Genomic DNA, 20,750 nt, shown 5'->3' with positions numbered 1-20,750 from the left:
GAAATTTACCATTTTAATCATTTTTAAGTGTACAACTCAGTGGTATTATGTACATTTACAAAGTTGTGCGACTATCACCACTGTCCATTTCTAAATCTTTCCCATCAGTCCAAATAGAAACCCTGTACAATCAAGCAATAACTCCCCAAGCTCCCCTGTCCCCAGCCCCTGGTAACCTTTCTGTCTCTATGAATTTGCCTGTTCTGGGTATTTCGTACAAGTGGAATTATACAATATTTGTCCTTTTGTGTCTGGCTTTTGTCACTCAGCATGTTTTCAAGGTTCATCCAGATTGCAGCATGTATCAGAACTTTCATTCTTTTAATGATGGGATTACCTTCCATTGTATGTGGCTACCACACTGTGTTTATCCATTCCTCTTGTTGATGGACACTTGGGCTGCTTCTACCTTTTCGGCTCTTTTGAATAATGTTGCCATGGACATTTGCATACAAGTATTTCTCTGTGTCCCTGTTTTCAGTTCTTTGGGGTATAGGAGTGGAATTGCTGGGTCATGTGGCCACTCTGTCTTTAACTTTTTGGGGAACCGCTATCTGTTTTCCACAATGGTTGGACCATTTTATGGGGACCAGTTGTGTGTCGTCCTGGCCTGGACGGGAATGACAGGAGGGCCTGACTGGGTGGCTTAGATTGTCCACGCTCACCCTCTCTCTCCCTCTGTTGACAGAGTCGCCCCAAGAAAGGCCGGGCTCCCGGCGCAGCCTGCCGGGCAGCCTCTCAGAGAAGAGCCCCAGCATGGAGGCTTCAGCTGCTACGCCGTTCCGGGTCACGGTAACTATCTCTGCGTCACCATCGCCATCTGGCCTGGGGTGCTGCTCTGCGACCCCGCGGCCCCCATTCCTGGAGCCTCACGGACCGGGAGAGCATCCAGCCTCCCTTGTTCTAGGTATCCGATCGCTCAGCTGCTCCCCTCTCTGTGGCTCAGCCCCATCCCAGGGGGCCACGTGGGGGCCCCTTCTTGCGAGGGAGGGGCCCGACAGAGGACAGACAGCTCTGCAGGCCATGGGGCCCAGAGCTGAGCTGGCCTGGGAAGAAAGAGGCTAGTGTTAGGTCGGATAAACGCACCCTCACGTGTGCGCACACATGCCACGCTTCCTTAGAATGCACCCTTTTTGTTTCCCCATTTTAATGTCTCTCATATTACAGCCCGTGGTGTGTCATAATTTAATTGCTGTGTCTTCTTTCTTGGTGGCACATAAAATAATGCTGTATCTTACAACTGATGATGTCTTAGAATCAGCAAAGGACAGTATATATATCTTAGCTACTGATTATTAGTAGTCCCACCAGCACACATTCTTTTCTTTCAAACCTAAATGACTTAATGGAAACAGAATCCAGTGAGCCTTAATATCTGACTCTCTGTGTTCTCCTGTGTCCCCACCATCCTTCCACGCACCTGCAGTTCTACGTCCCTTTACTGCCCCCATGCGCATGTTACCATGTGCCCCTCTGTCCATGCTCTGCCAGCTGCTGGAGAAGTGGACATGTTCTCTTCCCCTGGGAGCTCACAGTCTGTAGGGGAGGGGGCTATTTGATCATTCGTTCATCCATTCATCCATTCAACCATTTTTTATGGCATGCCTGCTGTGTGCCAGGTACCATTCTTTGCACTGGGGCTAAGTGGGAGGAGCTGGCCAAGAGAGTACCAGGTGGATGAAGCCCTTGACCTTATGGGCTGACATTCTTGTGTTGGAGCTATGTGCCGTGAAGGAGAAAAGTAGACTGATAGGGAAAACCAGGAGAGCTTCCTTGCAGTGGTGTGGTTGAGAAGTGATAGTTGAGCTGGAGTCCAAGGGATAAAGAGCTAGCCCTCTGGGGCTCCGGGGAAAGAAGGGTTTTTTGGGGGTTTTTTTTTTGCTGTACGCAGGCCTCTCACTGCTGTGGCCTCTCCCGCTGCGGAGCACAGGCTCTGGACGCACAGGCTCAGCGGCCATGGCTCACGGGCCCAGCCGCTCCGCGGCATGTGGGATCTTCCCGGACCGGGGCACGAACCTGTGTCCCCTGCATCGGCAGGCGGACTCCCAACCACTGCGCCACCTGGGAAGCCCGGAAAGAAGGTTTTGATGGAGGGAATAGAGAGGGCACAGGCTTGGCTGTTGCCATACAGTGTGATATGGGGGTTCCAGGTGAGGTGACAGTGGGCTGGGAAAGGTGCTCCCTGGGAACACCTTTGAGCTGGGTCTTGAAGGGTTCCTTAGGAATTGGGCAGGCAGCGACAGAGAGGGAGTTCCAGGTAAGGGGAACAGCAGTTGCAAAAACATGGAGGCTGGCATGGAAGCACACTAGAAATTGATGTGTGTGGAATGGTGAAATGCTTGGTGGGACTGGACATGAGGCGTCTGGAGGTCAGGGTAGGAGGTGAGGCTGGGAAGATGGGCCAGGTCCGGGTCAGGTGGCGCCTCAAGTCCTCAGCTGAGGGGACGGGGCTTTCCCCAGGGCCACTGATTCTCCTGCTTTTTGTGTGTCATAAAAATGCTCTCAAAATAAGAACCTTGGGTCCCCTCAATATTTCAGTGCAGTGGGCCAGGGGCAGAGCCTGGATATCTGCATTTTTAACAAGCTCATGAAAGAGGTAGTCCTGAGCCCTAGGCTCTGGGTCAGATCAGCCTCCAGGCAGTGAGAAGGAGAAGGACACCTGTGCTGAGGAAGGATTCCTGATCACCTCCCTGGGTGAGACCAGGGCCCTTGGGAGATGGTCTCCAGCTGTGGGGAGGATCAGGAGGCTGGCACCTGAGAGACCCTGATCGAATCAGCCTGCCCTTTCTGGACCCCCAGGGCCACAGGCACCAGGGCTGAGCCTTCAGGATGCCTTGGGGAACGATGACTAATCATAGTGTAGCCCCCTGTACTATGTTCACGGTCTTACCTATTCGATCTCTTTTAAACCTTGAGACAACCCTGAAACGGATACTTTTATCACCCCGTTTTACAGATGAGAAAACTGAGGCCCAGGGAGGTGACGTCCCTAACCCGAGCTCCAAGTGCTCATAATGGTGGAGCCAAGATTTGGACTCAGGTCTCCCTGACCTGAGCGTGTTGCACCCCTAGCGCAGGAGCATGCTGCACCCCTCTGGCTGGACTGGAACCAGAGGAGGGGGACCCTTCCCCCACACCCTCCCAGAACCCCCTCAGCATCACTTTTTACCCGCTTCCCTTTCTTTTGCTGCTCTAATAGGTGTACCATCACACCTCGAGGTTGCTATAATTTGCAGTTCTTTAATTGCCAGCTAGGCTTGGCTTTTTTTCTGTAGTGTCGTCTTCACTATGTTTCCTGGTATGGAAACCACCTGTGGCTCAGAGCCAGAGCCAGAGCCAGCCTTCTGAGCCACCAGGCCCCCGACTCACAGTCCCGTGAGATTAGGGTCTGCAGGATGGAAAGTGTGTTCAGCCGTCATTTTACCCACTTCTCACAGCAACCCTGAGGGAGGTACCATTAGTGTCTACCAGTCACAGATGAGGGAACTGAGGCTCAGAGAGGTGAAGTTATTTGCCTGGTGTCACACAGCTCTTGAGTGACAGAGCCTGGCATGGACACTAGGATGGCCGGACATTTATTTTTTGTGTCCTTTTGCTCGGCACCTTGTCCTTTTCTGTGTGCGGCAGTTAAGGAAAGGGGCGTGAGTCGAATTTCTATCCTGGGCCGGTGCTCAGAGCTGGGGGGGGACTAGGGAGCTCAGAGGTGGGGATCTGGGTTCAAATCCCGGCTCTTGCATGACCTGTGTGACCTCATTAGTCACTCAACCTGTCTGAGCCATGTGTGCTCACCAGTAAAGGGTAGGGAATGACTGCCCTTCCTTGAAGGACTTGGTGGACCTTTGTGTGTACACACCAGCCCAGGTCTGACCCATGGTAGATGCTTACCCCATGAAATCCACCATTATCATCTGAATTGCATTTCCTCTTTTGGCTCCAGGACAGTAAAGATCTGGGGAGGGTCGGGGTGGAGGGCGAGGACCGGGTGCTTGGGGGAAGGTCAGATGTGCGCCTGACCTGGGCCTTAGAGACAGGCTTGACACGGACCCTGTGCAGGACCAGAAGCACACCCTCTCCCCTGCAGCCTGAACTTGCACTTGCCCCCGTGTGCTCCTATGAGCCAGATCCTCACGCGCTCGCTGACTGCTGCTCTGTGTACCCCCTGAAGGAACGCAGGGAACATGGTTTTGCCTGGAGGAGGCAGGGGAGATGTCACAGGATGTACTTGAATAACTGTCGTCTTCGCCTCCATTTCAAACCAGGGTGATGAGATGTCACCACCTCTTACAGCGGTGCCCCTTGGCAGTGATGTAGTTTAATGGAGAATCCCCGTTGGGGTCTGTAGGACTCACTCTATCCACCTCCTTCATGCAGACTGAGGCCCAGGAGGGGCCAGACTTGACCAGGTCGCCACTCAGCTGGGAGGGCTTCTGAGTCTGGGCTGTTTGCACCCTCACATGCGGCCTTTACCCCTTTTGTGAGTCAGCCTGGGACCGCAGTCACCCCACAGGGCATCGGGCTCAGTGCTGCTCCCACCTCTGCCTCTTGGAGACCATGGGACCCTGGGAGAGCCTCAGTTTACCCTTCTGTAAAAGGGGGGCAGTGACTTCGAGTATTGAGCATACAGTAGGCGCTTAAACACTTTGATGCGGTTTAAGGGAATGAGCCATAAAGTCCATAGACCTGGGGCTGAGCCTCATGCCAGCTTTGTGACCTGGACAAGATATGGAAACTTTTGCCTACCTGGCACAACTTCCTTCTACCTACAGGTGGAGTTGGGGGTGGGGGAGTGGTTCCTCGGGGCCACTGGGTGCTAGCAGGCCTAGTGGGTGCACCCTGAAAGCTGTGGGGGGCCCTGGATGAGGGCAGGATGGGGAAGGAGCTGGGAGCAGGCGACCAAAGGGACCTCCCGCCCATCTCCGGCCTTCAGCTCTTGGGCTCCAAAGAGATGGCGAGGCTGAGATTCGAACCCATGTCTGTCTTCTCTGCAGCCAGCAGGGAATCCTGGAAGCGAGAGAGGGTCAGAGGTAGGGGAGGCAGGCAGGCAGCGAGCTGGGGGCCTGGATCTGCACAGACTGTCAGGCTGGGTCCAGGGGCTCTGCATGGACCCATCCCTCTTCTTGAAGCCCAGGGACTCTTAGCAGCAGCAGGCTGCCCCCTCTCACCTGCCACCCCATGTTCGAGGAATTCACAGTCTGATTTGGGAGTTAAGGAGATGGTGACTGTTACCGGTCCCCTCAGCCCGCCGCCCTCCCCAGACCCAACCTCCCCTGGTGTGGGCTTCCTCCCTCCTTCCTCTGCTCCTGGCCCCTCCCATCGACCTTGAGGAGAGCTGTCAGGGTCTGGGTGTGGGAGGTGGCAGAGGCTCTGGGAAACTTGACAGCCAATTGATTCTTCCTCAGGAAGTTGAAAGTGAAGAGTTGTGTTTGAAGGTTTAGCTGAAATTAGGTCTCAGGGCTATTTTTTGCGAGTTGGAGAAGGAGAAGTGTCAGGGAGGGGAAGGCCCAGGGGGCTGGTGGATGCTGCAGATAAACTCAGTACCAGTTGATTGCAGATACTTCTAGAAGCGGGTCTCCGTTCCTTTCAACCACCCACTTTTACTGGATGCTCAATTGTGTGCACCCTAGGTGGTCCTGAAGCTGTGACGGAGGTGTGCCTGGGGTGCTGTGAGAACCCAGAACAAGGGACAGTTACCTCTCACTGGCGAGGGTAGGGAAAAATTCCTAGAGGAGGATCTTTGGGGCTGGGCTTTGAGGGATGTGTAGGAGTTTGTCGGGAACAAAGGGAGAAGAGTATTCCAGTTAGAGTGGGATCTAACAAAATAGGAACTAGCCAGTGGCCCTGTGTGATTAGATATGATGTTGAATGAGTTGAAGACATGATGGAGAGGAGCCTAGACAGAAAAGTGAGTGGGTGAGGCCTTTGGGCTTTCCGCTACAGGACACAGGAGTCAGGGGATGATGAGTGAGAGTGGAGTGGGCAGGAGATCTCTGGGATGTGGACCATAGGTTTCCCCAGCTGCTCACCCCTCTTCCTGCTCCTGTGGCTTCCCCAAACCCTCCCCACATTTCAGCGCTCTTTCTTTCTCTCTCACATACACAGAAACAGGTACATGACCACAACATGCAGGACTGTGGGTGACCGCCTCAACACCACTGTGGAAAGGCTGTTGGAAATTAACTGGTCTAAACCTTCCTTCTCCAGAGGAGGGACTGAGGCTCAGAGAGGGCAGGGTCCTTTCCCAAGGTCACACAGCATGTCCGGAGCAGGGCCTGGAATTGAGCCCAGGTCTCTCCATTGCTGTCCTGTGCTCCTTATGCCTTGCTCCCTCCTGCCCTCATTTCCCTGCAGCTGAGTCCTTCTCCCCACCCCCATCATGCTTCCTGGGAGGAGGGGACTGAAGGGAATGGACATGTGTGGGTCCAACTACCCACAGAGGCCCCTGATGTCTCATCAGCACACTGCCACCTCCTGGTCTGCCTCTCTGCCCCCATTAGTAGCCCTTGTCGGCTAAGGGGACTCCTGTTGGGCATGGGGATGGTGGACAGAAAAGCTGGTCAGACTTCCAGATCACATGAGCCTGCTCTGTCACTGCACAGATGGGGAAACTGAGGCCCAGAGAAGGTAGGTTTGCCTGGAATACCTGCTGGGCCTCCCTCTACCACTCCAGGCTTCTACGGCCCATCCCAAATGCACATTTACATGGGACACATCTATGTCTGTGGCCCACAGACTGGTGGAGAGATGTCAATCGTGCAGTGTGGCAGACTGGCAGGCAGGAGTGCTGGACCTCAGATTGGGTGCCCTGCTGGACCCCAGATTGGATGCCCCAGTTTCCTCCTCGTAGTACCAGGAATTTGCCTGTGAGGCCGATGTCCCTTGCTCTGTTGAGCCTCCTGAGCCGGAGTCTCCTGGCCCAGGGTCTGGCCATTTTTCTGCAGATGAGAGGGTTGGTGGGGAGAGCTTGCCCCGGACCCTCAGCCCTCCTCCTCCCCTGCCTTTCGTGGAGCCTAATTGTTATTAAACTGTTTACACCCAAAAGGCAAATTACTATCATTTTGGTCTGTGTCCATTTGGTCTGCGTCTGCCTTCCGTGGGGAGAGGCCCCCTTTCCCGCAGCAGGAAAGTAGGAGATGGGAACATTGTCGCAGACAGCCCAGGGTGGTCAGGGCTGGCCAGGACGGTCTGCAGGGCGGGAGCATGGGGCCGGGGGCTATTTGGCGCCTCCTGAGTTGAGGCCAGGCCAGCATCTGAGGCCTGGGACTGAGGGCAGGCTGTGGTATTTGGTAGGGTTGGGAGGCTGCCTGCCCCATTAATAAACATGAAGGTGGTTTCATCAGCTTAGTTTTACAGATTAGGAAAGCAAGGCTCAGGGAGAAGGAACTGGCCCGGGGTCCCCCAGCCGGTGAGCGGCAGAGGTGGAAGTCAAGCTCTGGTCTACGAGTCCTATTGTGGGTGTGAACTAACTTACTTTCCTCCCTCGCTTCTCTGCCTGCCTTTTTTCTTTCTTTTAGTACATTTTTAATCAGCACCAACTATGTTTCAGGGCCTGTGTGGGGCACTGACACAAATAGCATTAAAACGTAGGTTCTACCTGCAAAAATACGGCGGGTTTAGCTGGGCCTTGACAAAGTCATTTCCAGGCAGGTAAGGGGAAAGGACAGGCAGCCAGGACAGCCCCTGCGAAGGCCAGGAGATGGGAAACGGCATGAGTGACAGGAGACCCATGGCAGCATGTAGAGCAAACGGGATCAGAGCCTGAATTTGCAGGAGTATGGAGTCCCCAGAGAGGGAGCTGAGGGTGGGCCAGAGCTGGCCGGAGCAGACCTGGAGTGCAGTGTGTCCTTCAGAGCAGCAGACCTGACCCGGCTGGGAGAGTCTGGAGCTCCTTAAGTGGGCAGAGACCAGGACCAGGGTGGGGGATGAGGGATGGAGAGCAAGCGAACTGCTTTTCTCAAGCAGGTTGTCGGGACCCCGTCCCCGCCCTCAACGTCTGAGCTTAGAATGTCTTTGTAGGTGTCCGTGAGGGCGGTGGTGGAGGGAGGAACCAATTCAAGGAGACCTGGAATCTCCTGCCTCGTTTCGGGAGATGCCAGCTTGGCTCGAGCAGCTTGGGTGGGAGGATGGAGGGGGGAGCAAGGACAGCCTCTGCACCCTCAACCACCCGTCTCTGCCCCCCGTGTCCTGCAGAGGTACCTCTAGGACACCCCTGTAAGGCCCTGCACTCAAGCCTGTTGGGCGGCAAGGAGTTGGATAAACTAGTCCCCACTAAGGTGTCAGTGGCTGACTCCCTGATCCCTGTGTCATAGTTTCCTTGCACGAAAGGAACCTTATCCGTTGGAAGTTGGAGTCACGGTGGAATGTCGGGCTCTGTGACTGGCAGGTGGGATACTGTTTGGGGGTCTTTCTTCCTCTCTTCACACCTCCCTGGGTCCTGGGGATACAGTACTGGCTCTTCTCATAGGTCTACCTGGGATGGGGCAGGATTTGAATCTTAGCCCCATGGCTCCCCTCTGTGGGATCCCTCAGGCAAGGTCCTCAACTCTGAGCCTCTCTTTTTCCCATCTGTAAATGGGCACAGGAGTCCCTTGCTCACAGGGCGGCTGTGAGGGCTCAGTGCCTGGCATTCAGCCAGTGTTCACGCCCTGCCCCTCTTTCTGGTGGACGGGGCTCACCCTACCCCACCCTTTCCCCAGAGCCTCGGGTCCTCCCTACCGCACCCCTCCTCCTGCTGCCCCAAATGACATTGCCCCTGACAGAGCTCCTAGGGCTTGGCTCTGACACCGGGCTCTGATACCAGAAGGCCTAGAGGGGGTGAAGGGATCCCTAAGAGACCAGAGACCAAGTTCCCAGGTGGTGAGTACAGATGGAGGTTGGAGGTGTCCGTGCAGGGTGGTTTCTGCCCAGGTGGGGGCAGCAGAGGGCAGCAAGTGACTGCCTGGGCGGCAGCTCCCAGAGGAGAGTGGAGATCCCAGGGGTTTGTGTGCCCCCCACCCCGACCTTGGGGCCATGGGGGTCCAGCTACACAGGCTGCAGAGCCCACTGCCGGGCAGAGGCAACAGCTCACATCAGGAGCGCCTGTAGGCCGCTGGGCTGAGCCGACTGGGCGGGGTTGACCAGGGAGCTGGGGGACCTCTGAAAGGGGACCCTCATCAGGGACATGGAGGGGGGCAAGATATGGAGCCGAGGCAGCCTTCCAGCAGGAGGAAGGGGGTTGAGGGGCCCAGTGTGTAGGCTGGCACTGTCTCTGCACCGCGGTCGCCAGGCTGGACCAATAGACCCTCCATCACGGTTGTCCTCTGACGAAGTCCGGCTGACCTGGGTTCGAATCCAGGCTCTGCCAGCTCCTTGCTGTCTGCATGAGGGCACAAGGAGGCAGGGGTGGGGCAGTCATAAAACCTGTTTTACACAGTCCGCTGGGTCAGGCCCTCTCCTGAGCCCTCACTGGGTAGCATCTCATGATACCATGAGGCAGATAACACAAATCCCACTTTGTTTAAAGTGAAGAAACCAAGGCAGACGGAGAGTGAAGAACTTGCTGAAGCTCACTCAGCTCGAGAGCCTAGATAGTGAAGGTCTCACAGAGCCTGGCCCACAACACGCAGCTCAGTCTCTGCCGGCCAGTGTTGTTATTCTTTCCATTTTGTAGATGAGAACACTGAGGCCCTGGGAGGGGAGGTTGCTCCAGGCCACACAGCCAATCGGGGACACAGCTAGCACTCGGCCTCATCTTGCTCTGCCCCTGCCTTCAGCTGGCCTGGCCCTCACAGGTCAGAAGCTGCCCGTGCAGGGCAGCCACCCTGCGTGGGAGGGACCTGCTCTCCTCTTCCCACCCCACCCTGTGTGGCCCCTGTAGGCCTTCCCCTCTCCTAGGGGACCCAGGAAACTGGGTGTGAGGGGCAGGGCTCAGAGGCCTTTGTTCCCACCCCACCCCCATATGAAAATGCAGTGATTGCCTCTATCACATCCAGTGGCATTTGGGTTGGATCGCAGACATAATTATATCCGAATCTTCGGGTGGGAATTGTTTCCAAAGCCAGGAGGCCCTCTTTGGAGGCGGCAGCAATGGCATCTGTTTCCGACACAAGGCCCTGCATGGGGATGAGTAACTTTTCCCATGGAATTGCTTAAAGACCATCTAAAATGAGCCATGATTGTTACTGCCCCGCTCCGGTGCCTTCAATGGCTGCCAGGGAGTGGAATCCAGCTCCCCTGCTGGCATCGAGGCCCCCAGGCCTGTCCTGGCATCCGTATAGGCTGGTCCTTCTGCCCACACTTCCTCCCCATTTCTGTTCCTCGAGAGCTCCTTCCCTCCCCTGTGCTCCGCCACAGACGCCTGCAGACTTCCCCTCCCCACAGGCTCCGGAACTTAGACGCTGTGACTTAACCGGACGTGGTGACTTTCTCAAGGTGACTGTTTCTGATTTCTCTGAGCCCCAGGCACTGGGGCAGGGCCTCACCTGTCGCAGGCACCCGAGGGGTTTGTGGGGTGAAGGTATGTGAGAGACGCAGGGAGTGAATACATCCAGTGAGTGAGGGCGGGGTGAGGAGAGGCGGTGTGTTTCCACCTCCTTCCTCTTGAGAGCCCACTGCATCTCTGAGGCGGAGGGGCCACCCCCGTGGGAGGAGGTCAGCACAAGTCACCCAGACCACCGCTGTCTTGCCTTGAAATTGACCTTGCCTCCACCCCATGATCCCTCAGGGGCAGGACGCCCAGGTGAGCCTGGCTTGCAGACGGTAAATCAACCCAGGAGGAGAAATAGCCTATAAAATCCTCTCCCCAAACGGTGCGTTTTGTATCCTGCAGTGAAAAGGGCTTTTAAGAGCACTGCTCACTCAGGTGGATTTATGGAGCTGCCGCCCACCTCTCCCCTCTCCCTGCTGCTAGCGTTCACTGGTCTCTGGGGCTGGAGCACCCTGGGGTCCTGGTGTTCCCTGGTGGCTCCTGGTCCAGGGAGAGATGGGATAGCTCCTCTTCCCTGCCTTGATGCTCTGGGGCTATCCCCGCCCAGCTAAGTGCCTGGGAGGGCAGGGTGGCGCAGTCTGACCCAGCAGAAGCTCCCTGTGGCCCAGCACAGGGCCTGAAGTCCCACCGTTAGCACCCTTCCTTCAGGCAAGCTTTTGTCTCCAGAAGGTCCCCTTGTTCTCACCAGCAAATGGGTCACCAAGGAGGGGAAGGATGGCATGCCCAAGCTGGAAAGGGAGTTAGAGGTCATCTAGACCAATCCTCTCATTGTACGGATGGGGAAACTGAGTCACAGAGAGGCTAAGGTGCTTGCTCACAGCCTCATAGTGCAGTAGTGGAATTATGGAAGGTCTTGGGCTCTGGTGCCGACCACCTGGGTTGAACCCAGCTCTGCCACTTCCTGGCTGTGTGGCCTTGTGCAAGGAGCTTAATGTCTCTGAACCTCCATTTTCTCCTCTGCACATTGGGTTCTGAGAATTAAACAAGGAAAGTCATGTAAAGCTCTAATCCAGTGCCTGAAGCTTAGACAGAGCTTAATAAATACATCTGGCATGCTCTTATTAACGCGTTGGAATAGTTCTCATTATTGTTAATAGCAGAGCTAGGTTTTGAACCCAGATTTCTTGAGTCTACGCATGGTTTTCTTGCCACTCCTGCCAGGCAGCCTCTGGTGAGAGTGTTCATTCACGCAGAGTGCACAGAGCATAGGACAGGGTTGTTCTGATGGGGGATAAGCAGTGAGTCACCCTGGGAAGACGGGCCTGGTGCCGGGGCCTCAGTGACAGGGCCTGGAGGGAGGCAGAAAGAGACAGTAGAGAGCCTGCTGCAGGGGTGTGGCTCCCTGATGGAGTTGGTTTTCCCCCAGCCATGTGGCCCTCATGCTGGACTCCCTGCCCCGAGGTCAGGGCTGGCTGAGGGCTTAAAGAGCTGATGAAGTGTGTGTGCCCATCCTGACCTCTGGGGTGGGCTTACGAGGTAAGGCAAGCATTGGCCAGCCAGAGGATTTGTGGGAGTGAGTCACTCCCTGGCTGCTCTGGGTTATCACATCCCTGCTCGAGACCTTAGGAATGAGTGTCTGATTTCTGTTAACTGATGCCACTCAGTCCTGGGCACTGGCAGCTACCAGGAGGGTCTCTCTGTTGTCCTCATTTCCCCCTCCCACCTTCATGCCCCCACCTGCTTCCCAACTGCGTGACCCCTCCTCCCTCCTCTAGACTCTCAGGGTTTCTAATGGGCCCCCTTGACCTGGGTGTCCTCTGCTTTGGGGAGGGGGTTGTATGTCCCGTGTCATGAGCCTGGGCTCGGGTGTGTAACTTGGAGGTCGGTGGGACCTGTGATCACTCCGGGGCCCTCCAGGTCAGCCAGACCCGCTGCTGTCCTACCTCTTCAATCTTTGCCTGTGCTGTGATTCTGCCTGGAATATCCCTGTACGGCTGCCCTGCCCCACATGATCTCAGCAAGCCCACCTGCTGCCTCACCTTCAGTGTTTCTATTATGCCTTCAAAAGCTGCCTCCTCCAGCAAGTCCACCCAGATTGACCCCAAGTGGAATCCCTTAAAAGACCTCCCAGAGCACATTCTCTGCCTTTCTCCTTTTTCTTTTTTATTTGTTTATTCATTTAGGAAGTATTTACGGAATGCCTGCCAGGTGTCCAGCACTGGAGACCCAGGCCGTAATGGCCCCCACAGTCCTGTGGGGGAGGAAGGCATGAAAAAAATGCATGTACAACTACAACTGTGATAGGTCTGCAGGGAGATATGGCCCAATCCGAGGGCATCTGGGAGGCCCCTGAGGAGAAGATTGAAGAGAGACTAAAAGGTGTGCAGGGCCCGCCGGGCAAAGGGGGACTCTGTTCTAGGCAGCGGCAGTAGCCTGGGCCAAGGCCCTGTGGCAGGAGGAGCTGGCAGTTCCAAAAGTGCCGCTGAAGCCACTGGGGCTGGAGCCCAGGAGGGAGATCATGAGGGGTCTTAGGCCTCACCAAGGAGCTAGGCCTTCATCCCAGGAGCCCAGGGGTGGAGCTGGTCCACGGCAGGGTCTCGTCTGGTTTTCCAAGTGTCCCTCTGGATGCTCTCGGAGAACGAACAGGGAAGGGTGACAGGGTTGGGGACAGCCAAAGCAGCGAGGCGGCTCCCACAGGTGCCTCGGAACGACCTGGGCCGCCTCTCCACCTGGACCACGGGACCCCTGAAGGCAGAGAGCTAGCGCTTCTTGGGGCTCAGCACATGGCGAGGCTCAGGAAACACGCCCTGCGTGAGCCACTGACCAGCCCCCTTCTCCATCACAGGAGCTTTGGGTCCTAGAAGTTGCTTCTGTAAGCTACTGCCTTCTGTTTCCTCCTGGCTAATGGCTGGGCCGTCCCCTGGTGACCGAGCAAAGTCTGAGCAATAAAAACAATGACGATGACGGTGATGATGACAGTAGCTAATATTTTTACTGTGTGCCGGGAAATAGGCTCAGTTTTTTCCATGCATGATCTCACTGACTCGTTACAATAGTCTGTGAGGTAGCTACTGTAGTCCCCGTTCTATAGAAGAGGAAACAGGCTCGGACAGTTAGGGCACTGGCCTAAGGCCCACAGTCATTAAGTGGTGGAACCCTCTACTACCTTGCCTCTTGGGGGAGGGGGAAGAAAGGTATTTGCATCTTACCCAGGGATTCCTAGACGTCAAGGTAATCCTAGGACCTAAAGAGGTGTGTCAAATGGTGGTGTTTCAGGTGCGGTGATGGGCAGAAGGAGAGATGTTCGGGGCAGGGGTCTCCAGTTCTGGGTAGGGGTGAGGCCCTGCAGAGCAACCTGCCAGGCCTCAAGGCACCCAGAAACCACACATTTAGGGAGCTGTGAAGACAGTTTTCAGGGTGTGAGAGAAGCAAGTATGTCGTCCTCAGAGATTGGCACAAAGTGAGGCCCTGCCTGCGGAGCAGGTGAAATTGTGGCGGCAGCAACATGGAGCCGTTTTCTCCGCCGCGGCCCAAGATGTGGGCGTGTGGCTCTTTGAGCTTACCCGGCCACTCTCCCTTCCTGCCGTGGCTGTGAACGTGAGCGCGTGTGGGCCAGTGTGTCTGGCCTGGGTGTCAGCGTAACTCTGTGAGTACCTGATGACCGTTGAATATATGTGTAAATCTGTGAGCCTGTCTCAGTATATTTGTATGTTTATCTGTGGGTTTCATGGTTGTGTATGTGTGTATTTGTGTGTGCGCTGGTCAGTGTGCACCTGTGTGTTTAGGTGTGTGTATCTGGTGGTGCTAGGGAGACCTGTTATGTTTATACACGCATTTCTTTGTGGCCATGTCCCTCCCCGACATGTGCCCCATCCATGTCCTTGAACCTGGGTGTGTTTCTCTCCCTGGGTACTTCTCCATGTGAATATGTGTGGGTGTAGCTATCCGGGCAATATTTTAATGCAAGAGTGATGCTCGAGTGTCAGGCTCCAGCCCCCTCCCGGTCCTCACGGCCAGTGAATTGGTTCTCTTTGTGTGATCTGAGGAGTCCGGCTACCTTCTCTGGGTAAGGTGGAGTGTGGAGGTCTTATGTTCAAAGGAGCGCCGTCATGGGCTTAGTGAGCGTTCTGTGCACTTAGGGTGGCCTGTGAGTAGGTGGCCACTGGGAAGGCACCAACTTGATCCTGGCTTAAAATTCCTCCTACCTTTCACCTGTCACAGTGTCTGACATTCCACCGTTACTGAGTTATTTCCCAACTGGGACCCGCTTTGGTGGTGCGTAGCTCCCAGGGGAGGAGGCCAGGGAGGCCTGGCAGCTTGCTGAGGGTAGAGCCCCAGGATAGGGGAAGAGGGCAGGAGGAGTTGTGCATCTGAAGGACTCGAGCAAAGCCACAGAAATTGCTGGTACTGTTAGTGCCATCGTGGGAGAGCCCAGCTGTGAAAGGCAGCTGCTCTAGCTTTAGAGAATCATCAAATACTAGCACTGGAAAGGAGCTTGGTGATCACCCAACCCAGGCCCTCAGAGTACAGATGGGAAGACTGAGGCCTGGAAAGAGGAAACATGGGGAGCCTGGGAGGTTCTGGAAGCATTCTGGCATTGCAAAGAGCACCGGGCAAGGAGAAAGGGGACCTAGGTTCTGCCATGGGTCTGCCACTGCCCTGCTCAGTGACTCTGGGGAAGTCCCCCTGCCCTCTGGGCCTCGGGTGCCTTATCTGTATCATGTGGGCATTGGCCTGGCTGCCGGCTCTGGGCACTCCCAGCTCTCACGCTGCTATCTTAGAATAACATAGGACTCCTCACCATCTCCAGCCCCTTTCTGGAGCCTCTGCCAGGGTAGAGTGAGGTGTCCCTACCAGCCTGCCAAGGTGTCAGGTCTTCCTGCCAGCCTCTGAGCCCGGCAGATCTCCTCTCCTGGGGCTGAGAGAGGCGGTGATATCTGGATGGGATCTTCCGCTCCCTTTCCTGTTTATTTAGGTGTACTTTTGGCATTTGCACAGAGCCTCAGAAAGAAATTGAGAGACATGCCTGTTAAAAGAGCCTCCTTCTTTGAAGGGGATCTGTTTGGGCGCAGGCCTTAGAAACGGCCACAAAGGAGAAGCTGGTCCGGGGCCGAGGGAGGGCCATGGGGTTCTGCCTTCACCCTGAGCACTGTCGCAGGTCAGGCCCACCCACCCGTCTGCAGTGACCCAGAGTTGGTTTGTTAAAAGGGAGAAGGTGATGAAAGCAGAATTGAGGGTGCAGAACCAAACAGATGATGGAGTCGGGGCTGGTAGAGCACCTACTATGTGCCATGCCTGGTGCCGAGTGCTTTACACTCAGGTGAGAAGGTGGTCTCACTCAGGTGAGACCAGTGGTGACACGTGACTCCCAGGTGCCCAAGTGGCGTTGCTGGAATACAAACCCATGGCCCCCCAAATGCTGCCTCCTGGATGGGGAGTGATGCATACGTGAGGATGGGACTGGGCAAGTCTCCCCTCCCTGAGCCGCCAGGTCCTCACCTGTGAGCCCCAGGTGACAGCCCTGCACTCAGGGAGAAGCCCACCTTCCCTTCTTTCTTCTCTCCCCCGGGCCCAGCATGGTACCTGGGGCATGGGGAGGAGGGGCTGAACAGTCACTTCCGTTCTGGCCTTTGACACGTGTGTGTGTGTGTGTGTGTGTGTGTGTGTGTGTGTGTGTGTGTGTGTGGCGTGTGTGCATGTGTAAGAGGATCCCTGCCCTGCCTGCTCAGGGGCTAGAACTCTCCTGGTTACAGTCCCAGCTCTACCACCTAACAGCTCTGCCACTCTCAACAAGTAGCTTACATTCTCTGAGCCTCTGTCTCCCCACTTGAAAACCCCAAACATCTTTCTGAAGCACATGTCCTCACGAGGATTCCTGATAAGAGGCATCGGGTCCTCCTAGGCAACCCCTCTGCTCGGGCTCCGGATGTGTTCCGTGAGTGCCCCGGGCAGAGCGACCTGGCAGAGCAGGAGCCTGGAAATTGGTAATTTATCAGCATCGTCATCACATGGAATGGATTGAAATGGTGAATGGAGAAATCACGAGTCTGGAATTCTGAAAGGCCTTTGAGAAAGCTTCCCAGCACTTCCTGGAGAAGTAGCACTGAGGCCGGGGTCAGCGTGGGGGCAGAGAATAGGGATGGGGGAGCAGCCGACAACTCGGGTCCTGCAAGCCAGAGACCCCATGGGCCTCTGTCCTCCGCTCGGGACTTTTCTTGCACTTTGGTCATTGACATGGATGGAAGCCCAAGGGGCTTGGACCATTGACATGGATTAGCTGGGAGGGAGGACATCTGCATGGGCAGTGAGCTGTCACGGACGTGGGCAGAGGCTACAAGGGCTGTCCACACCCTGTCACCAAAGGGCTGGGGGTGGTGACACCAGGCAGCAGCCTCGTGCAAAAGTCCCTGGGGCCTTAGTTGACCTAAGCACAGTGGTACAGCTGCCTGAGAAGCGCAGGGGAATGGGGCTGTGTTAGCAGAGACACAGCGCGCCATCTGGGGAGGGGGCAGGCTTGTTCCCCGCGGACTGTGCAGGCGCCTTGCTGAGCTTTAGCCATCAGACCCGGCGCCAGTGAATGAAAGCGGAGGCCTCCACCTGTGCGGCTCCACCCGCCCGAGCACTTTGAACCTCCGGAGTCTCTGGGAGGTTGCTTTAGAAGAGAAGTGCTTGTTTAAAAGAGTTCAAAACTACCAAACCGAGTGATATTCTGTGGCTCCTGGATAATTTTTGCAAGCACATTCATTCATTCACTAGGCATGACACCAGGCCTGTCCCCACCGCCACGTTGCTTTCAAGCTCCTCCGAGAGCCCAGACGGACTCCCACCTGTGGTGGTCACATACCTCCTTGGGGCAAAAATTGGTGGCTGTATCGGAGCCAACCTCGGTAATAATAATAATAAAGCTGGCAACTACTGTGTTTAGTTGCTTAGTATTTACCGTTTTACTGGGGATAGCTTACCTCATTTAATCCTTCCCACAACCCTATAGAGAAGGTATCATCCTTAACCCATTTTACAGATAGGGACACTGAGGCTCAGAGAGGTCCAGTAATTTTCCCACAGTTTATCTGAACTAAGATTTGAACACAAGCAGTGTGAGAGGACTTCAGCTGGCCTGAGGAGTGTGATCAGCCAGGCTGGAGTATGTAGTCAGGGCCTCCTGGAGAAGGTGGATAAAGTCAGGCCCTGGGGGTGTGGAAGGGGAGGGGATCCAGGGCTTTGTCTGTCCTACTTAATCCTCACTGCAGCCCCCACCCAGTTCACAGAGAGGTGAGGGACCTTGCCTACCATCTCACCGCCAGGGGTCTATGGAGCTGGATTTGAGCCCCATTTGTTTGCCTCTGGCTCCCAGCTCTCAGCCACTGGGCTGTCAGTGGGGTCCGCGGCAGTGAGCCTCGAGAGCCCTGTTTTACTGAAAGAAGGGACGTGATTTGCCCACTGCCCCTCACTAAAGGTCGACTAGGGTCTAGAACAAGATTTTCTGACTTGAAGGCCAGTCATTCCCTCTTCCTGAGTTCAGGGCTGCAGCTGCCTCCAGAAATCATGTCCTGGGACCTGCCCGTGAAGGGACAGGAGAAAAGGCTCGTCTCCCTTCATCCAGGGCTGGGCGAGGAGCCACCCTTGTCCCTTTACCCCAAGAAGGAGGTCAGTAAGCAAGCTGTGAGGCTAAGCAGGGCAGGGAACTGGAGTCCGGGGTCTTTGATTAACCTTGCCGTGTGACCTTGGGAAAGACCTTCCCCTCTCTGGGCATTATTCACCCTTGTAATACAGTCTTTTGGATCTGAGTCCCCTTCCAGCTGTGGCTTTCTGGGATAATGAGCGTTTGTTAAGCCTGCCATATGTAGAGCCCTGAGCTGGGTCCTCTGGGGGACATAAGGTCCTCCATGGTGGATATGTGTGGTGAGGTGGGGGACAGGTGAGCTCCCTGTCCTTTTGTTATTCCGTACACTGCTCACTTCATAGTGTTCATGTCAGTCTTGGTCACTATGCCTAGCACATGGTAGGCTCTTGACAAACGGTGAATGAATGATATTATAGAGAGTTTGAGTCCCCAAGGTCATGGTCAGTTTGGGGAGGTACATTCAGAGTAGGCTTCAAGGATGCTTACAGGTAATGCTTATCAGAGGAGCATTAAGTGTAGCCTTGATGGTGGGGGTGGGGAAGACGAAGTGACACTGTCCCACTCAACCTCTTAGAAGGAAGAAAACTTTTTTTTTTAAACTCAGGAATAGGATAAAGCTGTCCATATTGCTACATAATGAGCTCCGTAAATTTTGAAACATGCTTTGTGGTTCTTTGTACCACAAGAGTGTAAAAAATTGTGAAATTTTAATCAGTGTAGAAAATAAAAACCAATAAAAAGTACAAGCCCATTGGGGGAACTTGCTTGACAACCACACCTGCGAGAGAAGAACCCATCCAAGTTAGCCAGGCGCATCCCTCCTCCCCCAACACCTGCCAAGAGGCCAAGGTTGGGAGAGCCCAGAGCTTATTCAGGGGTGCAGGTCCCTGCCTTCATGCCGTGTCTCCCAGAGAGCCTGCTGTCCCCCTGGCCCACCACAATTTGTGGTCCCTCTGCATTAGGCCTCGTCCTGTCTGTGGGTCACCACTCTGGAAGAGGGTCCCTCCTGTAGTCCCTAACCCCTAAGAGATAACTGTTAAACTGCAACTGATTAGAGTAATACCAAGCTGTAGAGGTGAGAGGCATTTGGATTCCACTGCCTGGGAAGGCCTGAAGAAGGGCCTTGAAGGATGTGCAGAATTCTGGCAGGTGGCCACAGGGATAAGCCTTCTATGGATGGGAGAGATTGAGGGGGAGGAAAAAGTAGGGGCAGAAAGATGGGAAAAGGGAAAGCTTGAAGAGGGTGGGCAGAAGACGGGGGTCCTATGGGAAAAGCTCTGACATTAGGCAGGTCTGAGAGCTGTGTGTCCTTGGGTGAGTCATTTCACCTCTCTGAGCAAGGTTTCTTCATTTGCAGAAAGGGATGTTTTTCTGTCATTTCTGTTTGTGTGGGTGACATGAGATGATGGGTACAACCAACATTTGCTCTCATCAGTCTTGGGTGCCAGGGCCATAGAGATGGACAGATCCAGTAAGGGCGTAGACTACAGCAAATGTCCAACTCTCCCCCCAGAGCAGAGAGGGCCACCAAGCCTACCCTTTATTGTGTGACGGATGAAATATGGTGTTCAGATTGTGAACGACATTAACTCTAAAATGAGTTAATATCTCATTCCCTTCTATCCTTATATCACCTGGAATTGAGGCTGGGGTGGGTGAGTCCCCAGAATCCCTCTCCGACAACTCCACCCACAGGGAATCACTCTTCCTGCAGTTTTCCTCTCCCTCCAACTGCCTGAGGGTACCAAGTCCAGAACACCCCAGGCTGTGGCCCCTTGAGCCCCCAAATCTACCCCAGGGTAGACTGGTTCAACGTGGGGTACTGAACGCTGTCTCCTCCCTGTCTCTTCCATTAGACCCGGAGCTCTGGGGGCTGGACTCAGCTTAGGTTCCGGTCTCAGAGTCCAGCGCAGTCTGATAGATGCATGAATGGCCTAATGGGGAGGCCCCGCTGAGGTCTGTCATACTCCTCCCGGGAGTGGACCCCACCCGCCATGGGTCATGAATGGGCCAGCAGGCAGCAGTCTCTCTAGGGAAGATCCAGCCTTCCCTCAGACCTGGCTCCAAATCTTGAAGCACGCAGTGGGGGTACTCGGCAAACCCTTCAGCCCCTCGGCCTCTCCTTGAGCTAGATACTAGGTCACCCTGCCCCCAAGGTGGTTGCCCCTGGTGGGGTACAACGGTTCCAGGCAAAGGGCTCCACCCCGAGGGCCTGTGACAGTCACCTGCGAAAGGAAAGACGCACAGGTTAGGGGTCCAGGGTACTACCAGGAGCTGCGCTAGCCGGTCATTCCCCAGAGGACCGGACGCCTGCTCGCAGAGCCTTAGTTTCCCCCATCTGTACTACCCGGGCTGAGAACATCGACCTCGCGGGTGGAGGAAGGCGCTTTGGCAATCCAGGACCGGGAGGGGGGCGTGGACTCCTCCAGGTGGGTGGCGGTGTGTGACCTTGTTACTGTAAGAGTTGAGGAGGCTGCTGCCGCGGAGGCCCCCCGAGGGTCCCCGCCCCTCTGCAGCCCCGCCCCCTCAGCCCCCGGGGGCTTCCCCGCCCCCGCGCCCGGGGGGGCTCGGGCGTCCTCGGTAGCGGCCGGCGCGGCTCGGCTCGGCGTCGCCATGGCAACAGCGGCTTAGGGGGCGGGGGCGACGTGGCTGGCTGGCTGGCTGGCTGGCGGCGCGGGGTGGGCTGGGCCGCGCTGCGCGGGCCGGGCCGTCGGCGCTCGGTCG

General features: G+C 55.6%; 1 protein-coding gene across 13 annotated transcripts in view; it reads left to right on the top strand.

Annotated features, from left to right (window-relative positions):
- Window positions 1-20,750, top strand: part of DAB2IP (DAB2 interacting protein) — a 194,977-nt gene that overhangs the window by 91,204 nt on the left and 83,023 nt on the right. For 12 of the 13 annotated variants that reach the window (XM_060154439.1, XM_060154435.1, XM_060154445.1 and 9 more), the window contains one exon: window positions 689-792. In XM_060154439.1, the coding sequence (XP_060010422.1) occupies window positions 689-792 (104 nt within the window). Of the gene's footprint in view, window positions 1-688; window positions 908-20,750 lie in introns of those variants that run through there. The other variant, XM_060154447.1, reaches the window with a different exon arrangement.

The sequence above is a fragment of the Lagenorhynchus albirostris genome, chromosome 7, assembly GCF_949774975.1.
Source record: "Lagenorhynchus albirostris chromosome 7, mLagAlb1.1, whole genome shotgun sequence".
In the NCBI taxonomy this organism is placed as follows: Eukaryota; Metazoa; Chordata; class Mammalia; order Artiodactyla; family Delphinidae; genus Lagenorhynchus; species Lagenorhynchus albirostris.
This window is presented reverse-complemented; position numbering and strand designations above follow the sequence as displayed.